The 21,237-nt window shown below is 44.8% G+C and overlaps 1 protein-coding gene across 1 annotated transcript; it reads right to left on the bottom strand.

The window, feature by feature from the left end:
* Positions 1 to 5,669: 5,669 nt before the first annotated feature.
* ADAMTS1 (ADAM metallopeptidase with thrombospondin type 1 motif 1) lies at positions 5,670 to 15,185 on the bottom strand. The gene is made up of 9 exons (XM_043892872.1): positions 13,999 to 15,185; positions 12,000 to 12,346; positions 11,364 to 11,496; positions 10,811 to 10,978; positions 10,082 to 10,368; positions 9,684 to 9,870; positions 9,419 to 9,594; positions 8,237 to 8,412; positions 5,670 to 8,069 (listed from the first exon to the last, which is right to left on the bottom strand). The coding sequence occupies exons 1-9, from the start codon at positions 14,732 to 14,734 to the stop codon at positions 7,370 to 7,372; spliced, it is 2,910 nt and encodes a 969-aa protein (XP_043748807.1). The 5' UTR covers positions 14,735 to 15,185; the 3' UTR covers positions 5,670 to 7,369.
* Positions 15,186 to 21,237: the final 6,052 nt, after the last annotated feature.

The raw sequence follows: 21,237 nt of genomic DNA, 5'->3' as shown, positions 1-21,237 counted from the left end.
GGGGAGGCTGGGCCCTGCCCAGACCACATATTTCTTTTCTCAGAGTCAGGAGACCTCCCCTGCCACACGTGTACAGAAAAGGCCCCTCGGAGGCCAAAGTGGAGTTATGTCAAGGGATGTTCACTACCTATACATCTTTTCAGTAAAATCCAACCTGGCTAAGAGATGCATGTGGACACATGGGAGGATCCTGAGATCTACCAAATATGAACTATGAATCAGGCAAATCAAAATGATTGGTCAAAGGAAACCTGGAAGAAGTGCCGTATAAAAGTAATTCAAACTGCAATTTTGGTGCACCTCAGCGACTCTCTCTGGCCCTGAGCCTGCCCATGTGTCTGTCCACATGTAATGTACTCTTTGTCCTCTTAATAAATATTCTACTTGCTTCACTACTTTTAATCTTTGCAGAGATTCTTTTCAGCAAAGCTGAAGGGCCGGGGCCCTTGTCACTGACCACTGGACTAGTGGCTAGGATCTGGTTCACTCAGTGCTGTGACCCAGCCTCAGTCTCTGACTGGGAACCCAAGCCCTGCTCCAAGCCATTGCAGGCCGACCCTCTGACCCTCTTCCCCCCACCCCCTTCCCCACCAGGATCAAAACCAATGGCCTTTGGGAAAACTCTAAAGGAAGTTTTGTTGTCTTTTGTGTTTCATGAAATAACTTTTTCTTCCCCTCATATCGTAAAAAGAATTCTTCTGAAACACTGAAATTTGAAGCTTTGGAGCCAACCAAATCAATCCGTTTGTATGTGTCTGTCTTGGCTATGTAATACCTTTCACTGTTTCTGGGTTCAGATTTCCTTGCCCACTCAGGGATCAGACAAATATTTCTCTACATCTGCTAACACTTCTTAAAGTTTCATTGAAATGTTTTAACTTTTTATATATCTGGCATTTACATTCACAAATGGTCTGAAAGAAGGCTCTAAAATTTTTTTTTCCAAGTAAATTTCTACTTTTGAATTTGAGGCTATGTTTGGAATGATTCTTTTTTGCTTACAGATTTATGTTGCCAATTTCATCATATTCTAATGTTTTGTGGCTATGGTTACCAAGGTTTATTTCTGGGCTATCTTTTTCACACATAGATACACTTGTCAATAATTCTACAGCTACTACTTTTTTAAATTGTTATTTTATGGTACATTTTCAAATCTTCATGAACAGATATCTGACCTCACACTGTGTTTTTCAGTTGAATTGCTTTTCCTTTTATCTCCACTGAATTTATTTCTCTAGATGAACTTTAGAATTATGTTACCAAGTTCCCCAAATTTATGAATGGCTAGTGATTAGAATTGCATCAAATCTACTAACTGTTTTAGGACAAAATAAAAGCTTTATGACTTATTGTAAAAGAAAAAAAAATTGTATTCTCCTGCTTTATTCAAGTCTTCTTTTATGTCTTTGTAAAGTTATACCTAGTTTTTTTCATACAGTTTTGGTCTGCCTGAACCTAGAGAGAGATATTAAAGACAAATAGGAGAATCCTTATCTGTTGATCATTCCTTGTATTTTTAACAATTTAAGATTGATATATAGGTGTTCTGTTACCTGGGACATGTATTTCTTATTGTAGATTCTGCCTTTAATATAAAAGAAATGTTATTGTTTCTTTTGCTTAGTGCTTTTCCATCTTAAATAACAATTTGGCTGATTTCACATTCTATTCCTACTTTTTTCCTACTCTTTGCCTGATAAATCTTCAGACTTCTTTGAAGAAATGTCATTTTGATTTAGGTAGTTCCTTTTTATCTATCATGTCACTGGATTTTATTTTTAAACACATCCTGAAGATATTTGTCTTTTAATAGGAAAGTTGAAACAATGCGTTGCCATGATAACATGGTTGGAATTCTGCTACCTTATTTTTTTGCTTTCCATTCTTTTCTTTTCTATATTTTACACACATTCTCTCTCCATGAAGAAATATTTTTTTGGGGTATTTGCTTTCAAGAAATATCATTCTCCTATATTTACCTGCTTACTGAATTCAAAAATAAAATGATGTCCTTTGATAGCTCCTAACATAAATTCTATCCTATTGCTATGACTTTGTCAATATGACATATGGTTTTAGACTTGAATTTTTATTGCTATGAAAATATTTTACATTATATATCTTCTCTAACTACTATTTTTATCTTTTTGGTTAATTTTGAAACCATATTTTAAAAAAATTACTTATATTTATCTCCAAGTTTAACTGGTTTTGATATTTACTAAAATTCTTGTATTTTTAATTTACATTGGTATTTAAGTAGAGTATAATATTCATCAGTGTTGCTTGCAAAACTCTTTTCCTTGCAAAAATCAGAAAAAACAAAAAAACCCTGGACTCACCCATGATATATTTTCCCCATTCACATCTACTTTGTTGTTGTTTTTTAGTTGCTAAGACATGTCAGACTCTTCTGTGATCCCGTGAACTGTAGCCCACCAGGCTCCCATCCGTATCCGTCTGCAAACCTCAGAGTCTTGAACTGCACACGTTGACCTCTTTAACCACCTGCATGGGCATCGCTCTAGTTCAGACCATCATTATTGGTCATTGTAATTATTGCAACAGTTTGCTATCTGACTCCAGCCTGGTCTCCTTGGAGGTTAAAATGTTAAGTCAGACCGTGTTTTTTCCTTGCTCAGTTCCTTCCGCTGGCTCTTTGTCTCACTCAGAGCAAAACCCAAACTTACTTCCAATTTCGCAGAACAAGCTCGCTGCCCTCCACTGGCCTCTTGTATTTCCCCTCTCTCCTTGGTGCTCCAGCCACACTGACCTCTTGCTGTCCCCTCCAAGAAGTTGAACTTACTCTCATCTGTGCAGACACCTGTCTAGTGCAAGCTCATCTTTTTGGAGAGCTGTCCCCCTCCATCCTTGTGGTTTCCTCTCAAAAAAGAGCTCCTGCATTATTCTACATAAAATTGCCCTCAACTTCCTTCCCACCTCAGCAAGTATATGGTTTATAGTTCCTTTTAAGAACAATAGAATATAAAACAATAATAAATCCTAAAGGAAAAGAAATTATGATAGCCCACAAAATAGGCTAAATTAAAAATAGCTGTTTGTAATCACACTAACTTAGCCTAAGACAAAGGCAGTATGATTAATAGAAGGGGCTATAAGGTAAGGTTCAGACTTTTGAATTATGGAGACAAGAGCCAATTAAATACAGACCACTAAGAAACTTCCAAATGGAGACCACACGGAGTCAAGTTGTTTGAGTGGGCATTCTGTATAGCTCTGTATTCCTCTGTGACTTACTGTGTTCCTGAATTAGTATATTTTCTCTTCAGCTGCTCTTAAGGGAAGGCACAAAACATTTATGGGTTGGGAAAACTTGTTGTCAAGCCAAAGCATCTTCCACATTTTCTTCTTTCCATTCTGTCAATGTCTTATGAGCTCATTTCTGTCACAGAGGTTTGCATATGACAGAATAGACTATACTTCTTTAGTGGAGGGGCTTTGGGCCAATTTTCTGGATAGGTCTAGCCCTCCCATCTCATCTCATCTCCCACTTCATCTCAATCACTTATTTTTCTTTCTTTTGGAAAACCAATGAGATTCGCAGATTGTGTCTGTTGTACTTGCTCCTAGATCACATGACAATCTATAGTACCCTCTTTTAGAAGACAAAAAGCAAACATTGGAAACAACTTTGCTGATTTTTGTGTGAAAGCTCTGATACAAAAGTTGTGCTTGTATGAAATGCTTGAAAAGATAGTGGCTATTGAATACATTGAAAATTACGTGCTTGAATTGGTTGTCAACATTGTGCCAGCTCATCATTTGTACCCACAACACAAAGTGAAATTCGCTCAGTCATTTCTGACTCTTTGAGACCCCAATGGACTATACAGTCCATGGAATTCTCTAGGCCAGAATTCTGGAGTGGGTGGCCTTTCCCTTCTGCAGGGGATCTTCTCAACCCAGGGATCGAACCCAGGTCTCCTGCATTGCAGGTAGGATCTTAACCAGCTAAGCCACAAGCGAAGTCCAAGAATACTGGAGTGGGTAGCCTATCCCTTCTCCAGGAGGTCTTCCCGACCCAGGAATCTAACTCGGGTCTCCGGCATGGCAGGCGGATTCTTTACCAGCTGAGTTCTCAGGGAAGCCACAACAGACATGAGCACAAAATCTTTGCTCTTTCTAAGCAGGTGACCTGTCAAGCTCACAGAACCACATGTGTATTTTAAACTAAACTCCTTGCTGCCAAAACGGAGTATTTTAAAGAGCTCAGTTGGTTGATAAAAGGGAAATCTCCCTAGCAGAGGGCTGGAGAAAGCAATGTGGCAACTTGGGAAGTTAGCTGGCATTATCTTGGATGGAGAATTAAAGACAGCAGTGGAAAATCTTGTGGCTGTTTTTATGACTTTGTGTCCTGAATTTCATTAAGCAAGATCTGAAAACTTTTTTTTTTTTAGCATGAGTTACCATTCTAGTTGTATTTATTTGGCCTTATTAATATCAAACAGCTTGTATAGTAATTGAGGGTAAGGACATTGTGTGTGCGTGTGTGTGTGCGTGTGTGTGTGTCCTGCATGTCACTTACTATGGGGGTTTGTACCATGATAATGTAGGCAAATAATGTGGTAGAGGTTGTTGGTGCAAAGAGCATGTTAGGTCACCGAATTGCACGGCCAAATTCAATCTTTAACTGAGTTCTATGGGACCAGTGCTCATAGCGTGAGGTTTGATTTTCCCCTTTCAGCCTGGTGGGCAGTAGGTAGGAAAAACCTTAACCAGAGATTAACATGCCTCTTCCCTCCTCTGCCCCATGCACCTGGCTCCTGAAAATCTTAAATTCAACTGCTCAGGGGAAGAACACCTTGAGTCATTCTGAGGGCAAGTTAGAATTATCACAGGAATCTGCAATTAGCAGGTTATATAGAACTACTTGAGAAAGCAGGGTGAAAAAGAGGATGAAAATGTAAAGTTGGAAATGTCTGTGGTTAACCACATAATCCGAGTCTTCTAGTAAATATGCTATTTCCTGAGCAAAATGTAGTTACTTTGGAAGTGATTTGAACTTTTAAAGTCACCCATGTACCATTTAGTATTTAAAATATAGTGACTTACAAAGGGTACTGAGAGTGGCTTGGGTGTTTCAGGGTTTCTTCAGAACATCCAGTGTACTCCTAAAGAGCAAATGAGACATTTGGGGAGCTTGGCTCACTGAGGATGTCCATCCCAAATGTAATTTATGAAGCATCATTTTCTATGCCTTAGCTTAAATACATGTGTGCGTGTTAAGCTGTTTCAGTCGTGTCTCTCTGCGACCCTATGGACTTTAGCCCCAGGCTCCTCTGTCCATGGATTCTCCAAACAAGGATACTGGAGTGGGTTGCCATGCCTTCCTCCAGGGGATCTTCCTTATCCAAGGATTGAACCCGTGTCTCCCACATTGCAGGCAGATTCTTCACTGCTGAGCCATCAGGGAAGCCCGCTGACTTAAACAATTTCACATAATTTTACATATTGGGTTGGCCCAAAAGTTTGTTCATGTTTTTCTGTAACAGTTTACAGAACGAATGGACTTTTGGGGCAATATATGATGTAATTGAGGAAGAGATACAAATTCAAATGCACCCTGAGCCTGATCCGTTTTCATTTAATATGTCATACATAAGAAGTCGGCAAACTATGCCCACAGAACAGATTTGGCCCACTGCTTCAGAAATAAAGCTTTATTAATACACCACCACGCCCATTCACTTACGCACTGTCACTTTCATGTTACAATGGCATGATTGAGTAGTTGTGACAGAGATGGTACAACCCCCCAAATCTATTTACCATTTGGCTCTCAACAGAAAAAGTTGGCCAACACTGGTGTACATTATTACGCTAGTAACAAACCTATCACCAAAGATATAATAGATGTCTTTCTCTGTAGCAATCACATTACACCAAAGATACAAAAAGTACATTTCATTAGAACAAATCTTACTTCCAAGATATTTAAGAAAATATTTTGTCTTGAAATTCACTATCTATGTCTCAGATTTCCTTCCCAGGAGTTAATTCTCATTAAAACAAAAAAGACACATGTTCAAAAAGTGTCCTTTTATTATTTCTAGTAACATATATCGTATAAATACTCTATTTTTATATGACCTTTTACAAACGCGATATAACTTAAAAGTTTTATCATTAGAAAGAAATGTATAAAAATAAATATGTTATTATAGGCATTTATTACAAACTATAGTCCTTCTTAGAAGGAACACACAAACCAATACTTATAAAGTACATAGAATTTATAGTAACGTATTTTACTATATACATATGGAAAAAAAGTCATTTTCTTTCATAGTAGAAGAGCTGAACAGACATTCACCAGGATATGACTGTTGGACCAGCTGCTGGGGGTGGGCCAGCCGCTACCCCTCAGTAGCCTCCCCACGAGACATGTGATCGCAAGGTCCCCAACACTGGGGACCCTGTTGTACACACCCCATTCTCGTTCTGGCATTACATTCTTTTTTTTTTTTTTTTGGTGATCTTACTGACTCTCTTCAGACACAAACTGTTTTTTTTGTTTTTTGTTTTTCCCCCACATCCACATTCCTTCAGTCGGCTTACATCAGGAGGAAAGAAATAAAGGAGGTCCCCAGGTCATGAGGCCTCCTTAAGCTTTTGCTAGCATCTGATACATCACTGCTGGTTTTTTTTTCCCCTTGTAGAATTTATGGTATGTTTACAAATACATGCAATTGTTTCTAGGTCAAAAGGAATTCACAAAGAAAGACACAATAATGACACAAGAGAGGAAATATGGGAGTCATATGAGTCATGGACACTGCGAAGCATTTCTTGTGCTGGACAGTCCTGAATTCTTAACTTCAAGACGGCATAAACATTCTCTGAAACCATAGCAGCCGGGAACAGTGATGGTCAAAGATCCTATGTGCATTCCTTTCTCCCTCCATTGATAGTGAGGTAAAGTAAGCCACGTCTTAAAGCAAAAATCTCACCTTCCTCCTGCATTTCATTTCCCAGCCTCCGTGATACACAGTATTTCATCAGTATCAGGAAGCAGGGATTGTTCATATTTCTTAAACTTACTTTTGACCATTGCTTCTATTTTCATTAGAACTTGTCAGGAACCTCACAAAAGAAATGATAATGCCCTGGGGCTCTCTTACGCTACCTCATTGGTCAGATAGGAATAGTCCTCATAAACTACACTATCAGGTTTGTAACTGGCAGGAAACTCTGATGATCTAACTTCTTTTCTACCTACCTCCACCTCCCAACTCATCGCCACCCCTGGTTGATCACCAGGGCAAGGCGCCCTGGATTCCTCCAGCCTTCTTGATTTCAGTGCATCAGCCCTTCCCACTGCCCCGTCCCTCAGCACCACCCCTGCTTAACTGCACTCTGCCAGCGTGCAGAAGTCTATGTAGTGTTTAGGTTTCTTTAAAGGATCGCAGCTCTCATGAGACAACACCCCCCCATCATGGGACAGACACTGCAAGGTTCTCTTTTTGTAACCCTTCCCGCAAGTCTTGGAACACGGCGACCAGTCTCCCAGCTGCCAGCGGGGGCAAGGCAGGTTTGCACAAGGTCTGGTGCTGGCCGGCTTCACTTCCTTGGCGCACTCGGAAGCAGGCTGTCCGTTGATGTCCCGGCACTCCACGAGCCTTCTCTGCACACCCAGCCCACACGACTTGGAACACTCACCCCACTCTTCAATGACCCACTCCGAGAAAGTAGGGATGGCGTTGAAAGATTCCTTCTTCTTCTTCATGAAATAGGTGTATTTAATTTTGGGTCGGAGGGCATTGCCCACCGTCAGGACTTGGATGGTTAAGGGCTCCTTGAGAGGGCTGAAGCTTCGGATTCTTTCTAGCGCCGCCGAGGAGCCGCTGTACCTCAGGACAGTACCTTTGTAGGTGATGTCTTGCTCCAAAGTGGACAGAGTGAAGTCGCCGTTCAGGATATACGTGCCATCGGCGGCTTTGATGGCCAGGAAGCTCCCGTTATTTCTGGATCCTCTCTGATTCCGTTGCTTCACTTCAATGTTCGTGGCTCCGGTTGGAATTGTGACGATATCATGATAGCCGGGTCTGCAGGCAAGAAAAATAGAGAGAAAAATCTCTCAGTCACTGGCTACTTATGTTACTTAGCTTGAAACACCAGGCAATCAGGTAAGAAAGTAATTTTTTAACCAGACCTATAAGAAGTTACATGGAAATGATAAGAACCTTCAGGAGTAAGGCATTTTAATACTTACTTTGCACTGGTAACTGATCCTGATATTTTTTTGCATGTAGATCCATTTCCTCCACAGATGCCACATTTATCGAACTTCTTTTTGGAGTCTATCATGCGATCACAGCCAGCTTTTACACACTGTCCTTGCACACAGACGGAGGTGGAATCTGGGCTGCAAGGGGTGCCATCCACCACCTGAAAAAGGACGGACATGTACCTGGTGTCACACGTTAATTAACAAGGGCAAGAGATGATGCTGGGAAAAGTCCGAAAGTCTTCCTCATTAACATTACATTTCTATCAAGATTAAAAATAGTACTCTGCACACTATCCTTCTCTTTGGCTTTTTTTTTCCATAGACATCTGAAATATTATAAATTTTTAGATTATCTGTGTCCTATCTTACTTTTAGCTGAGGCCAATGAAAGCAGAGCTTTTAAATTTGTTTACTCCTGTACCCTCAGTGTCTAGAATACTACCCGGCAAGAGCAGACGCTGATAAATCACTTGTATGTTGAATCTGCAACTGGGGACTATTTTCCTAGCCTACAGTGATCATGACTCATGATATCTCAACCAAATTCAATTCCATTTTCTATCTCAGAGCCAGATTTATCCCCTCAACAAAACAGCAAAGCTATGCTTCTACTAGTTCAATATATGTTCTTAAACACAAGAGTTCTCAATGCTCAGTGCTCACAAGCTCAATGCTCTTTCACTATAAGTCCATTTGCACATGTACTGCTAGTCACCCAGGAACAAGCACTTCTGACTATCTTAAACTATTTTCCAAAACCAAGGGATGGTTTTCATGTTAATATATGATATACCTATCCATGCAGAATGGGCTTTTCTTCACATATAAGAGTAATAATAAGCCATTGCAGGAATCATTAAGGAATCATTAAGCACTGGATTCAAGCTTCATCCATAACCCCAAATAGCACAAGACTCAAAGCAGGTAGTTACCAATGTATCCAGAAGCAAAGCTGTCCTAACTTGAAATTGAACATGCTGATATATAAATTTAATATATATAATTTCGACTTAATATATACTTAATACATTAAGTATATTTATAATAATTAAATATTATATATAAACATTTCAATATAAAAATATAAAACGACAAAGGTTGCATGAAAAGGTCGCAAGCCAAGTCTCGGGTTCTTAGACCAACAGTCCAAAGGAAAGTCATTACCTTGGGCTGTAAAACGAAGAAGTAGCCAATGCCTTTGGCTTGACAGATAAGCTTGCACCTGTCCTTGGGTGAGACTCCTGCGTATTTGGGTATCCACTCCACTGCGGGCCCGCTGCCAAAGGAAGCTTTGGAGAATTCATTGTGTGCCTCACACTGTTCCTCTCTAAAGCTTTTTCCTGGAAAGAAAAGGAGATGATGATGTTATCCCTTTCCAACCTTCAAGTGCCCGTTTGCGGAGCATCCTTTTCCCCTTCTCTCTGCTCACCGTCAATCTCGGGACAGTCCTGGATGTTGCAGGACCTGTAGCGCATGCGCTTGCCCTCACAGTATTTTCCTCCGTTCTTCGGCACCGGGTTGTCACACTCCCTCATCGTATATTGAACTCCGCCTCCACACGTTCTCGAGCAGTCTCCCCAGGGCCCCCACGGCCCCCAGCTTCCGTGAACAGGGGTCTGAACAGAGACACACATCATTAGTGTTAGAATCCTCTATGGCAACCCTTTCAGAAAGATACAGGACACAGAATCAATGATGCGAATCTTTCCTGCATCCCTGCCAGAGGCCACAGGTCAGGTTGCTCATGGGGCATCAAATGTCTGAGCCTCACTTGGTCATTTTCCCTTCTGAATGTCAAAGGAGCATGCGTTGCAGTGGACAACTCACATCAAAGTGCTTCTTGTCGCTCTTGTTCAGGCACTCGCTGTTGACACACCATTTCCCCTCTCCGCAGCTCGTGCCGTCGGCCCAGGGGAAGTGTTTGGTCTGGCACACGGGCAGTCCGCCAGAGGTGCCCGTGCACCAGAGAATCGAGCAGGTGCTGGCCGCGTCTGGGCAGTGTTTGGACTCCTCTCCGAACGTGAACTGGCACTGCCGGTCAGCATCGTACAAGGTCCCCGGGAGATCGGAGGGCAGCTGAATGGCGATCTGGGGCTCGTCCATCAAACATTCACCTGCAAAGAAAAATACCAATTGCATATTAATAAATAGTAACTAAAGGCACGCAGGGGACAAATCAGCTTCAGAAAAGATTTATCGTTAGAGATAATACATAGCAAAGTGATTTGAAAGCTGAAGGGTTTGGCAGAGCTATGCCGGAGAGTTTTAAATTACTGTTAAGATGTTATTCTTAATGGGTTATTTCTGCCTTAATAATGACAGGAAATCATTGTTCTGCTAAACACTCAAGTTCATGTACTCTGGGAGCTTCTTGGCCAGAAGCACTATGTTTTATTGGAAATTCAGGTTTAAAAACATATGTTCTTGACAATGAAAGTCATTCTGAAGGGAGAAAGGGAAAAGAACAGAACAGAAAGAAAGAGCTCGTTTAACAAGTACTGTATGAACACGCGGATGTTTGGATAACATCGAGAAAGAGGAGCTGGAGTGTCTCACCGTGACCATTGTCCAGAAAAGTTGTAATCATGGAGGCGCTGCAGGGAGACCAGGGCTGGCTGTGGTTCAGATTGGAAAGCATTGACGCCATCATGTGGGAATCCCGGTTGACACCGTTAATGCCAGCACACTGCTTGGCATCATCATGGGGCATGTTAAACACATGGCCTAAGGAGAAATCCAAAACTCACATTAAAACATGTCATTTGCAGCGTGCTGTTTTCCCCAGCAGAGATTCATCTGTCTCAAAGTGATATTTCTAAAGAAGAAATGTGTCTGGATACCATCTATTTTACAGACAGTGTCTACTTTTCACACGGTGTGAACCAATGTGTGAATTTCCAAATGTGTCCCTAGCTCCGACTCTCTGATTCTGAATTCTAATAAAGATAACCATGCTGAGAATCGTGCAAAAGCATTTTCTGCAGATTTTAGGGAGCTCTGGCACCTAAAATGGCAATATAATCTGCAGACGCTCCCTCTAACAGTAATACCTAGTTCATCAGCTTGAATTCATGAATGGGGCTTAACTGGCACTCCTGAATGGACTTACCTAATTCGTGGGCGGCAGTGAAGGCAGCTTGTAAGCCATCATCCTCTATGACAGAGCAGCTTCTGTTGGGATCACATATAGTTCCAACATCCGCCATCCCAAGAGTATCACATGTCTGGGCACCACACAGGTCCTACAAGAAGCAGAGATTTGCCCTTTTTAATACACACACAGGATGAACTTTGGGATCAAACTGCTTGGCAGGGTGTAGCCTCACATGTGCTTTGGAGCATCTACAGTCTTTGTTGCTGAGTAGCCCTTTTAGGAGTATTTTGTGTGACTTTAAGATTTTCCCCTAATGCATTCAACTATAACTGTGAAACTTGAGATGTTAAAGCTATGGAAGGAATTCCCTGGTGGTCCAGTGGCTAAGTCTTTAAGTTCCCAATGCAGGGGGCCCAGGTTCGATCCCTGGTCAGGGACCTAGATCCCACATGCTGTAACTAAAGACCCTGAATGCTGCAACTAAGACACAGCTCAGCCAAATGAATATTTTAAAAATTAGTAAAGATTAATCATGTTAGCCAATGAATAAATACTTAAGTGTGAAAATATTGGTAAGATGCCTTACGAACATTTGTTACAAAACTCACTCCCCAGGGAGTCCTATCATGACTGGCGATGTCTTCCTCTCACCTGTCTGGTGAACAGAATTGCCGTGTCATAGTGCTCTGCATCCCGGTCACTGGGCGGGTTGTGCTGTTTCTGCCAGCCGCAGAAGTTCCGAAGGGTAAGGGCAGCATTGGAAGTCACTTCTGGGCCCTTCTCTTCCTCGTAGATGACCAGGATCTTCACCACCACCAGGCTCACAGAATTCCGAATGCTGGGGTGTTTATATAACCGGGCCGCTACGGAGAACAAGGTCAGGAGGTAGTGCCTGAGCCCGCTGCCGTGGAACTCGGCCATGGACTGGTCAGCCACAAGCATCGTTTCCACATAGCGGGGGCTGGACACAAATCGCTTCTTTCTTAGGCTTCCAGTTCCTGTAAAGACACAAGGAAGATCATTTGCTCAGGGACAGTCTCGCCAAGAATAGTTTACCTTCCTAGAGTATATAAGGAAAGCCTAAACAGTCAAAGCAAATAATACAAAAATACACCCGGGGGCAAACAATAACAAAAATATTTGCATCTCTGTTCACTGCAAATGTTATTTTTAAAGTTTTCTCCTTACTGTAAATCTAAAGGCCGTGTGCTCCTCTGAGGGGGTCAGCTTTTTTTTTTTTTTAAGTAGCATTTTTTTTTTTTTTAAATCCTCTTTGAAATCATGCAATCTGAAAAAGGCAGGATGCACACCCCTCTTTCCAGTCGTAGTAAAATCTTGGAGCAAGGGGAGCAGGCAGAGCCCCTGAGTCACTCTTTCACAGGCCAGGACTCAAATCCTGAATGAGATCATCAGGCTCCACGTGGAAGGCCCCGGGCAGGGCTGGGGCCTCTGCCAAGGGGCCGGGCCTGAAAGAATCTCAGCCCGCACGGCTCGGCTCTCTCATTCCAGGGGTCCCTGGGGGTGCTCCGCTCAAGCCAAATCCGGCACGAGGACCACCCAGTCTGCCCCGGCGCCTACGGCCCGGACTCCTACTGCCCCAGGGAAAGAAAGTTCGTGCTGCGGATTCGGGGGTGGGGGTGGGGGCACGGTTAATTATTCAGAAAAGAGTTCTCCGACTCCAGACGGTGAACCAGCCCGCCCCTCTAGGGAAGTCCTACCCTGGGCTCTGATCACGTAACTGCTTCCAGGAGCAGACGGACAGGGGGAGAAGAATTACATTCTGCAAGCCGGGGGGAGAAGGTGAAGAAAGAGACCAGGCACCAAAGTGATAGGAGGAAAGGAACTACCGCAGAAGCAAAGCACCCAGCAGGGAGTCCGGGGAAGGCGTGGCAGGAAGGATCGCGGTGACTAAATTTTCAACACTGTTTCGGAGCAGAAGGGTGGCCGCGAGAGGGAGCGCACACGGGAGGCGGGTGGGAGGCGCGGAGGCGGGGCGAGCCGCGCGGAGAGACCTCCCAGGCAGGTCGGGCCGAGGGGCCCCGCCGCCAGCCGGTCGGGGTCAGCCTGTAAGCCGGGAAGGGGACACAGGCCAGCAGAACAGAGACCCCAGCGCAGCTGTCCAGGCTCGAGGGCTGCGCATTCCGAGGGTCTCTCTCCCCCGCCCTCCATCTCCGCCCTCCTCCGGTCTCCGGGTGCGCGAACAGGCAGCGGTTACAGAACTAAGCGGCCAGTTACAACTCGACCGAACGACACATGGACGATCGTTCGCGAGAAATTAACAAGGCAGAAAGAAGTCGCACAAGCTCACTTTCGACCACCAAAGCGGGAGGGGCTGAGTTACCAGCTCTCCCTTCCAGATCCAAACGCTTCTCTTTAGCAGGAAAAAAAAAAAAAAAGAAAGAAAAGAAAAGGAAAAAACAAAAACAAAAAAACACTGATAACGTCTGTCCTCTCTCGATAATTCATGATCAGGACAAATGGTGAGTTCACCAGCCCAGATCTTAAGCCACAAATCACCACCACGTCTCGGTCCTGTCCGCACAGGTTTCCGTCTGCCAACGGGACTTTACCCTAGAGTCGCGCGGCCCAGAGAAAGGAGGGAGGGGGCGATGAATGGAGAGACAAGTGGGAGCCGCTCTGGGACGGATACCTGTTCGGTGTCCCGGGCGCTGTGGCGCTCGGTCCCGTGGCGCCCATCGCGCGGTGGCGTCCTCGCCCTCCGGCTCCGCGCCCCCAGCCAGCTGGGTCTCGTCATCCAAGACCCCGCACTTGGCGCCGCCGTCGCCCCGCCGCCTCCGCCGCAGGAGATGGAACTGCTGCAGCGCCGGCGGCTCCTCCCCGGCGGCGGCGGCGGCGGCGGCGGCGGGGGCGAGGCTCAAGGTGGCCGCGGCGGGCGCGGGTTGGATGAAGTACTCTTCGCCCTGCAGGTAGAAGGCGCCGCGCACGCCCTCGCAGAGGCTGAGCGCCGCGGCGGAGCTGGGGTCGCCGTCGACCGTGCCAGAGTAGAAGCAGTGCGCCAGGTCGCCCACAGGATCAGAACCCGGCACGTCCGGCTCGGGTCTGCGTCCCACCGTCTGGAGCGTGAAGCCGGGTGCCAGGAAGCTGCGGTCCGGCTGCAGCTCCAGGCTCAGCTGCCGGCCGAAGGCGTCCAGGCGGAGGCGCGCGGTCCTGAGTCCCGGATCGCGCTCCAGCGCCGGCAGCACCAGCTCCTCGTCCTCCTCGGCGGGGCGCCCGTGGGCGCCCGGCAGAACCAGCAGCGCCGCGGCCGCCGCGAGGAGAATCAGCGGTGCGGGAGCAGGCTGCAAGCCCCGAGCCTTCGGCGCCGCGTGCCCCATGTCGCCTCCTGCCGTGCGCTTTCGGAAACCCGCGGGGACCGCGGGCTGCATTCGGGAGGAACCGCGCGCCTCCGAGCGCTGAGCGCACTGGCTATTGTTCGGGTCCGGAGCGCGGAGCCCCGCCAGCCTGGCTCGGGACTGTTAACAGTTACTCTGATTCTTGCAAAAGGGCGCGTAGAGCCCAGCCGCCGATGGGGCTCCCGGAGTCACTAAAGAGCAGGCGCTGCAGTTCTGCCGGCGCGCGGCAAGTTCTTCTTCTGGCGAAGAGTTGGAGGCACCGCGCAGCAGGCGCTGGCGGGGTGGCTGCTGCGGAGACGCGCAGCTCCCCGGTACGCCTCCGGGGCCGGGGCGACGGGCCACACTAGGATCAGCGTCTGGAGACCCCCTTCGGTCTCCGTCTCGGTCGCGGTGCACCTCGCTCTGCGCAGGGCTCAGTCCTCTCGGCCCTTCTGCACGCCCTGGCAATGAGAGACCCCAAGCTCTGAGCCGCTTTCCAGCGAGTGCAAGGACAGAGCAGCCCCGGCCGCCTTTTTATATCTTAGACTGAGTCTCCGCCCCTCCCTGACCCCCCTTCCCTCCTCCCTCTTGGCAGCCTTTCTATCCCCGGGACCCCGCCCCCTAAACTCAGTCTGGGCTAAACAGCGCGGTGCGCGAGCTGGGGCGGGGGAAGGGGCTGGCTCGGCGCCACGTGCTCGTCAATCTGGGGGCGGAAGACGCAGGAGGGGCCCTGTGACCAGTCCTTTGCACGTCTGGGGCTGCTGCTGGGAGAAGGTCCTCTCTCCCACCGCCCCTTCCACCCGCCGTCTTCTGCCAGGACAGCCGGGACGTGGTCCCTCTCCCGTGCGGGAGGGAGCGTGAGGATGCCAGTCGCGGGATGGAGAGCGGAGTCCCTTCTCCAAGGTTTCCCCGCCCGGGAGCTGTCCCCGCGCCGCCCTCCTTTCTCAGCGCACCCCACCCCCCGCCAGCCTCCTCCTCTTCAAGCCGGGAGATGAGCCAGGGCTCCCCTTTCTAGCAAAACACCCCACTCCAGCTCTCCATCTCCCGGGCCTGCCTCAGGCCCGTTTGCAGCGGGCTCTCTCTCTGCCCCAACTGTTCTCTGGCAAGCTGGGTAGGGCCAGCGCGTCCCCTAGAAAGCGTGCCTGGGTGAGGAGGCCAGGAGACACTTTCCAAGGGCCTTGATTTGAAAACGCGTTTGGCATCGATCTTCTCGTCCGTCATCTGCCCTCGCCTCCTGCAACTCCCATCCCGTCCCCCTCCGCCCCGGGCCTTAGAGATTTCTCGGTGGAGACCCGGGTTCACACTTCCGGAAGAGGTGATCTGGAACGCGGTTCCATTCCCCGGAGCCTGGGGAGGGAAGTGCGCATTCTCTACTTTGGGGGAAATACTCCACTCCCGCCCAGTCGGCCTTCTTCCACCTACTAGCAGCTGCGGGGCAGAGGCCAGCTGGGCACAAACGTCCAGGAACCCTACTTTTCCACCCAGAGAGTGGCAGCATCGCTGGGGCTAGAAAGGATGCGGTGGGCAAATTAGGGGTCCCCGACTCCTCCCCTCTTTTCCCCGTGGAAGCGGAGAGGCAGTCGGAAACCCAGAAAAGCTGAGCCTTTGCACCTCTATCTAGGTCTCTAAGCAAAAGCCCCAGCAGCTCTTCCATCGAAAAAGAGGGAGGGGCCCGGTGACACAGAGGAAGGAAATGTTTCATAACGTTTTCCCAGGCGGAAAACCACGGGGACAATGGTGAGAACGACCGCCCCAAGCCTGGGGCCGACCGAGTCCCTCACCCTCGCGCGCTCCCACTTCCTCGCCTGGCCGAGTCTGTCCTGTCTCGCCGCCCCCGCCCGCCCCCTTAGTTTTCATCAAGTTTGATCTCGGCCTTTTTCCTCCCTCCACCCTAGATCGTTCCGAATTCCTTCTGTTCCAGTCCTCTGCAAGTCTTCCCACGCGTCCCCTTTCCAGTGTTTGCATACAGAGAAAAAAAAAAAAAACAAAAAACTAAAAACTTTGCAACGTCGTCTTTTCTCTTGAAGTTCTAGATCACCTACTTGAAAAACAAAAACCAAAAATCTCCGTTCCCCACTCTTTAGGAAAGATCGGATCGGAGAGAATGGTACAGAGAAAGCCCCAAACCGCTTCACCCTTGAAAGGGTTTAAGATAACCTCTAGTTCATACACTTAGGCAGCATGGATGTTTTCTTAAATGTGATTTTCCTTTCCTGAGGTCATTGTCATAGATGAACGCGTATTACGTATATTTTAACAACAGAAATTGCATGCACTTTAGCAGCAGATTAAGGTATCTCAATGACTAGTATTTTCTTCCCTCCTCCACTCTACCACTGTCTAATATTTTGATCCTGTTTCTGCCCTCCCCCTTTCATCCAATCTCTCACCCCATTTCATTTTTCCTTCAGATTTAATACTGACATACACACTCATGAGTGGCCCCATTCATTTCTACACTATCTCGTCTAACTCATTCTGTTCATCACTGAACTAAAATTTATTTCTCTTTGCAAGTTTCATTTCCCAAATTACCCCTGCTTCTCAGCTTGTAAAGCTTTCCTTCCCCTATTACAGTAGTTTTTTAATGTTCTGTTTTTCATTTCATGTGTTCTTTCTCTCCAGCTAATTCAAAGATGAGATATACTTAGGAGCACATTTGGAAAAAAAAGTCATTTTACGCTTAAAAGATCTTGACTGTGGAATCATGAAAACGTGATAGCAAACTCATCAATACATTTTCATATCTCATGCTCAGAACAGGGCTCTGGAAACATGATGACCTGCCGCTGGGCCCCACACTGGCTTTGAGATGAGATTTCGAACACTTGCGGTGGCCCAGGGGCTGAGAGGCTTAACAGACCCATAAGGGAAAATGTGATTCTTATGAATTGGGACAAGATGGCAGATTCAGAAGACCCGCAGAAAATGTGTAGTTTTCTAAAAACTCATGTAATGCATTCTAATCTGTCAACTCCCCTATGTACACTTTAGCTTTTAAAATGTATTAATGCAAGTTTGGCCTTTTGGTCATTTCTGCCTTCAATGCATTCTTATGGGAGTTTGTTTAATTCAAGGCATACATTTCTAATCTTGAATGGCTTACCTCAAATCTATTATAATTTTTGCATATTTCACGTTGGCTATCCAAATAGAGCTGAAAAAACAAAGAGCTAAAGGCAAAAGTGGCCAGGAACATGACTTTTTTATTCACTGGGTTTCTCTCCAGAGTTCTGTTCTTTTGCGTAATGATTCCAGTCTGTTGTGCACCTGTAGTTCTGGGAAATGATTCTTTTTTAATCGATTCAACAGAGGCATGGGTGTAAGAGCTGCCAATTACTAAGCTAGAAAAACTTCATCCATACTCAGAAGAACATTTAATCTACTTACGATTTTACTTTTTTCAAGATCAGCACTCTTTGGGCATATATTTGTGTGGTAACACACAATTATATGCACATAACATAGATGTATATTTATATAGAAAATTGTGAATTGAAAAAATAATTCTCTGTAGAAACAAGACCAGCAGAGCAGAATTTGTGCATGGTACTAGTAAAAGTGGCATGTTAATATCGCGTGCATGCGTAGTCCCTACTTCATGTCCAACTCTTTGTGACCCAGCGCACTGTAGCCGGCCAAGCTCCTCTGTCCATGAGATTTCCCAGGCAAGAATACTGGAGTGGGTTTGCCATTTCCTTCTCTAGGGGCTCTTCCTGACACAGGGATTGAACCGGCGACTCCTGCATTGGCAGGTGAATTCTTTACCACTGAGCCACCAGGAAAGCCCTGACATGTAATACTGGGTCAATACTAAGTATGTTAATAAGTATCACATTCTCATCCTTATAAAATGTTTGCTGTTTGATTTAAACACGCATCCAAAAAATCTCATGTTGTCCTAAACTCTGCTGCAGTATTTCTGATTTTCCTTGCACAGACTACACAAATGCTTATATAAAATAAATCTTGATATATTCTAATTTATCGATCTTAATCAATTTTTTATTATTTACAGGGAAGACTTAGAACAATTTAAAGTATTTTACATAAATATATTCTTACAATTAAGAATTTGACCTTTTAAAAAACTTTCTCGTCCTTTGTTAACAGAGAAAAGAAAAAGTTTCACGCATTTTAAAGACACAATACAGCAATGATAGTTCTTGAGAATTGTTTTTCAAATTAAGTATTCAACAAGTAACCATGAAAGGAGAGAATCTGGTCATATATGTGAGCTATTAGCACTGTTTAAGTGTAAACATCATGTACAGAAACATTAATGTACCTATAACATAAACATGTAATGCTATTTATTCGTACTTTCATGCAGTAGGACTTACCAATTAGGCATAGGAAAACTGTTTAGCATTAGTTCTTCTTCTGGGGACCTATGGTCTAAAATAATGTTGGACAAATGAATAATTTTTTGGTTGTGAGTGAGAAAATAGAAAACATTTCTTTTAAACAGGTTATGTAGCCAGAAATATAACAAATATTGAAAATAGAGAAATGGATGTATATTGCATTTGGATTTACAACTGCTGTGATACAAAGCCCCACATTTGCAAGATTCTTTCCAATCTACTTCCTTTGTTTGGCAGATGTGAACCTGAACCTCAAAATGGTCATTAATGCCTAGCCTACTTGGGCGCTAAGAAATGACTCTGACTTATACTTTTAATCAAATTCCTTATGATATTTTAGCTGTCTAATTGTTTGGTAGGTAAGTGTGTTGTCAGACTTGTTATTGCTTGTTATCATTGTTTCCAGTAATTACATTTAATTTAAAATCTGAATAGGCGTTTTCTATCAATAAGAAAAATTTCCACCTTAACAGTCACAGCCTATAGTACTTCTTTCTCGGTCCACAAGGTGGCGATGGTCTACAACAAATGATGTGTAGCTCAGGTTTTATTGTTCTTTCCCCTGATAGTTTTTCGAGAATTTGTAAAGGTTTTACACTTTTTCAATCATGTCAAAATGTTCACCAAATTTTAACTTTTGGTTAACATATTGGTTAAATTGTAACTTTAAGTGTATTTTCATTCTTAAAATAATAAAATGCCTTAGTCAACTAGTTTCAATCATGTAACTCTATTAACTTAAACCAAAAATCAATTAAACTTAAGAAAACTACCTTTGAGATAATGCTATGGATCACTTTTATTCATCACATGAGAGCTTTATGTAATTCAAATGATAAAATTATAGACATTGCAATTCACTAAAGCAAATTAAAATTCATTCATTAAATATATTTACTAACCTACAGTATGCCTAGTGTATCAGTACTTGACTTCAATGCTAAAGGTAACTTATTTTCTTGGTTTAGAGATTTTCCTTACCAACAAATAAAAGAACTTTAAGCACGAAAATGAAATATGAGAAAATCTTCTACCACCAGGTGGCGACAAAAGATAAAATTTCAAATGTCTCTTCTGTCCACGTACTTCTTGCTCCCAATACAAGTGACTTCCGAGTGTCATAGGAATTTAAAATTGTATTCTGGGGATTTTTTTTTTTTTTAACCAAAAATGAATTAATACTAACACAAGATCCCTAGTTAAACTCTAAAATTGAAAGTGGATAATTTTAGTCAGCAGGAGGCACATGAGACTGTAGAACCAGAAAGCTGACGCAAACTCTCCCCGACTCAGCTCAAAACATACTGATTAGCTGATTGAGATAGTAGTCGTCCACCCCTACTCCTCCCAGCCCCTATAAGGAGCTGTCTGAACAGAGATTAGAAGTCAGTTGTCCAGATGTTTGGGAAGTGATTATTGCCAATGGCAAAGAGCAGTATTTACGATGATTTCTAAGCTTCCTTCCCACAGGAAGGATTTAAGACTCCACAAATCTCCTCTGTATCTTAGGGAGAGGCAGTGACCAAATTATGACGTCTTGCGATTGACTGACAATCCACCGGAACAATTACAATGGATAGCTCAGAATCTCTGACATTTGCCTATCTTCAGAATCCTAGGACATGATTCTCAGTCTTTCTCACCCACAGAAAACTATACTTGCACTTCCCCCTCGGGTCAACGGATAAGGATGCTGGCTGACCAGGACCCTGGCTCAGAGAGATTTCTCTTCCCAGCAGGCTCTTGGGCCATCCTACCAGCTAAGGAGGGTGCTGTCTCAGCATACCTGTATCCTGTAGCCAGTTGATGGTGTATATTCAAGCAACTAGTATATTCATGCGGATCTGTTGGTAGGCTGAGACCTAGACAGTCTAAGGAATAGGCTGTTAAGAACGTGAGGTCTGGAAGTTCTAGAGAAGCATAATGCCCACGTGTGGGATGTCTTCCCATCTCCTGCACTCAATGCACTAAGAGCTGGACAGCAAATCCACACTGCAAATCTGCATTCTCACGTGGCCACGTCCTTATCTTATGGCTTCAGGGAGTCATTTGTCCCTGAACTTCAGGGTCCTCATGTGCAAAAACACCCCAAATCATAACAGCACTGTCTGCAATAGCCAAGACATGGAAACAACTCAAGTGCTCATCAACAGATGATTGACTTAGGAAGATGTAGTATATATATATATA

The sequence above is a fragment of the Cervus elaphus genome, chromosome 31 (assembly GCF_910594005.1).
Source record: "Cervus elaphus chromosome 31, mCerEla1.1, whole genome shotgun sequence".
Taxonomy (NCBI): domain Eukaryota; kingdom Metazoa; phylum Chordata; class Mammalia; order Artiodactyla; family Cervidae; genus Cervus; species Cervus elaphus.
Note: the sequence above shows the minus strand (reverse complement) of the source record. Positions and strands in the feature narration are given on the sequence as shown.

Excerpts from the sequence above, each read along its gene's own strand:
- ADAMTS1 (XM_043892872.1), bottom strand. The coding sequence starts at position 14,734 with ATGCAGCCCGCGGTCCCCGCGGGTTTCCGAAAGCGCACGGCAGGAGGC. Across the intron at positions 10,979-11,363 it reads CACTGCCGCCCACGAATTAG|GCCATGTGTTTAACATGCCC; the intron begins GTAAGTCCATTC and ends ATTTCTCCTTAG. Across the intron at positions 10,369-10,810 it reads TTTTCTGGACAATGGTCACG|GTGAATGTTTGATGGACGAG; the intron begins GTGAGACACTCC and ends TTTTCTTTGCAG.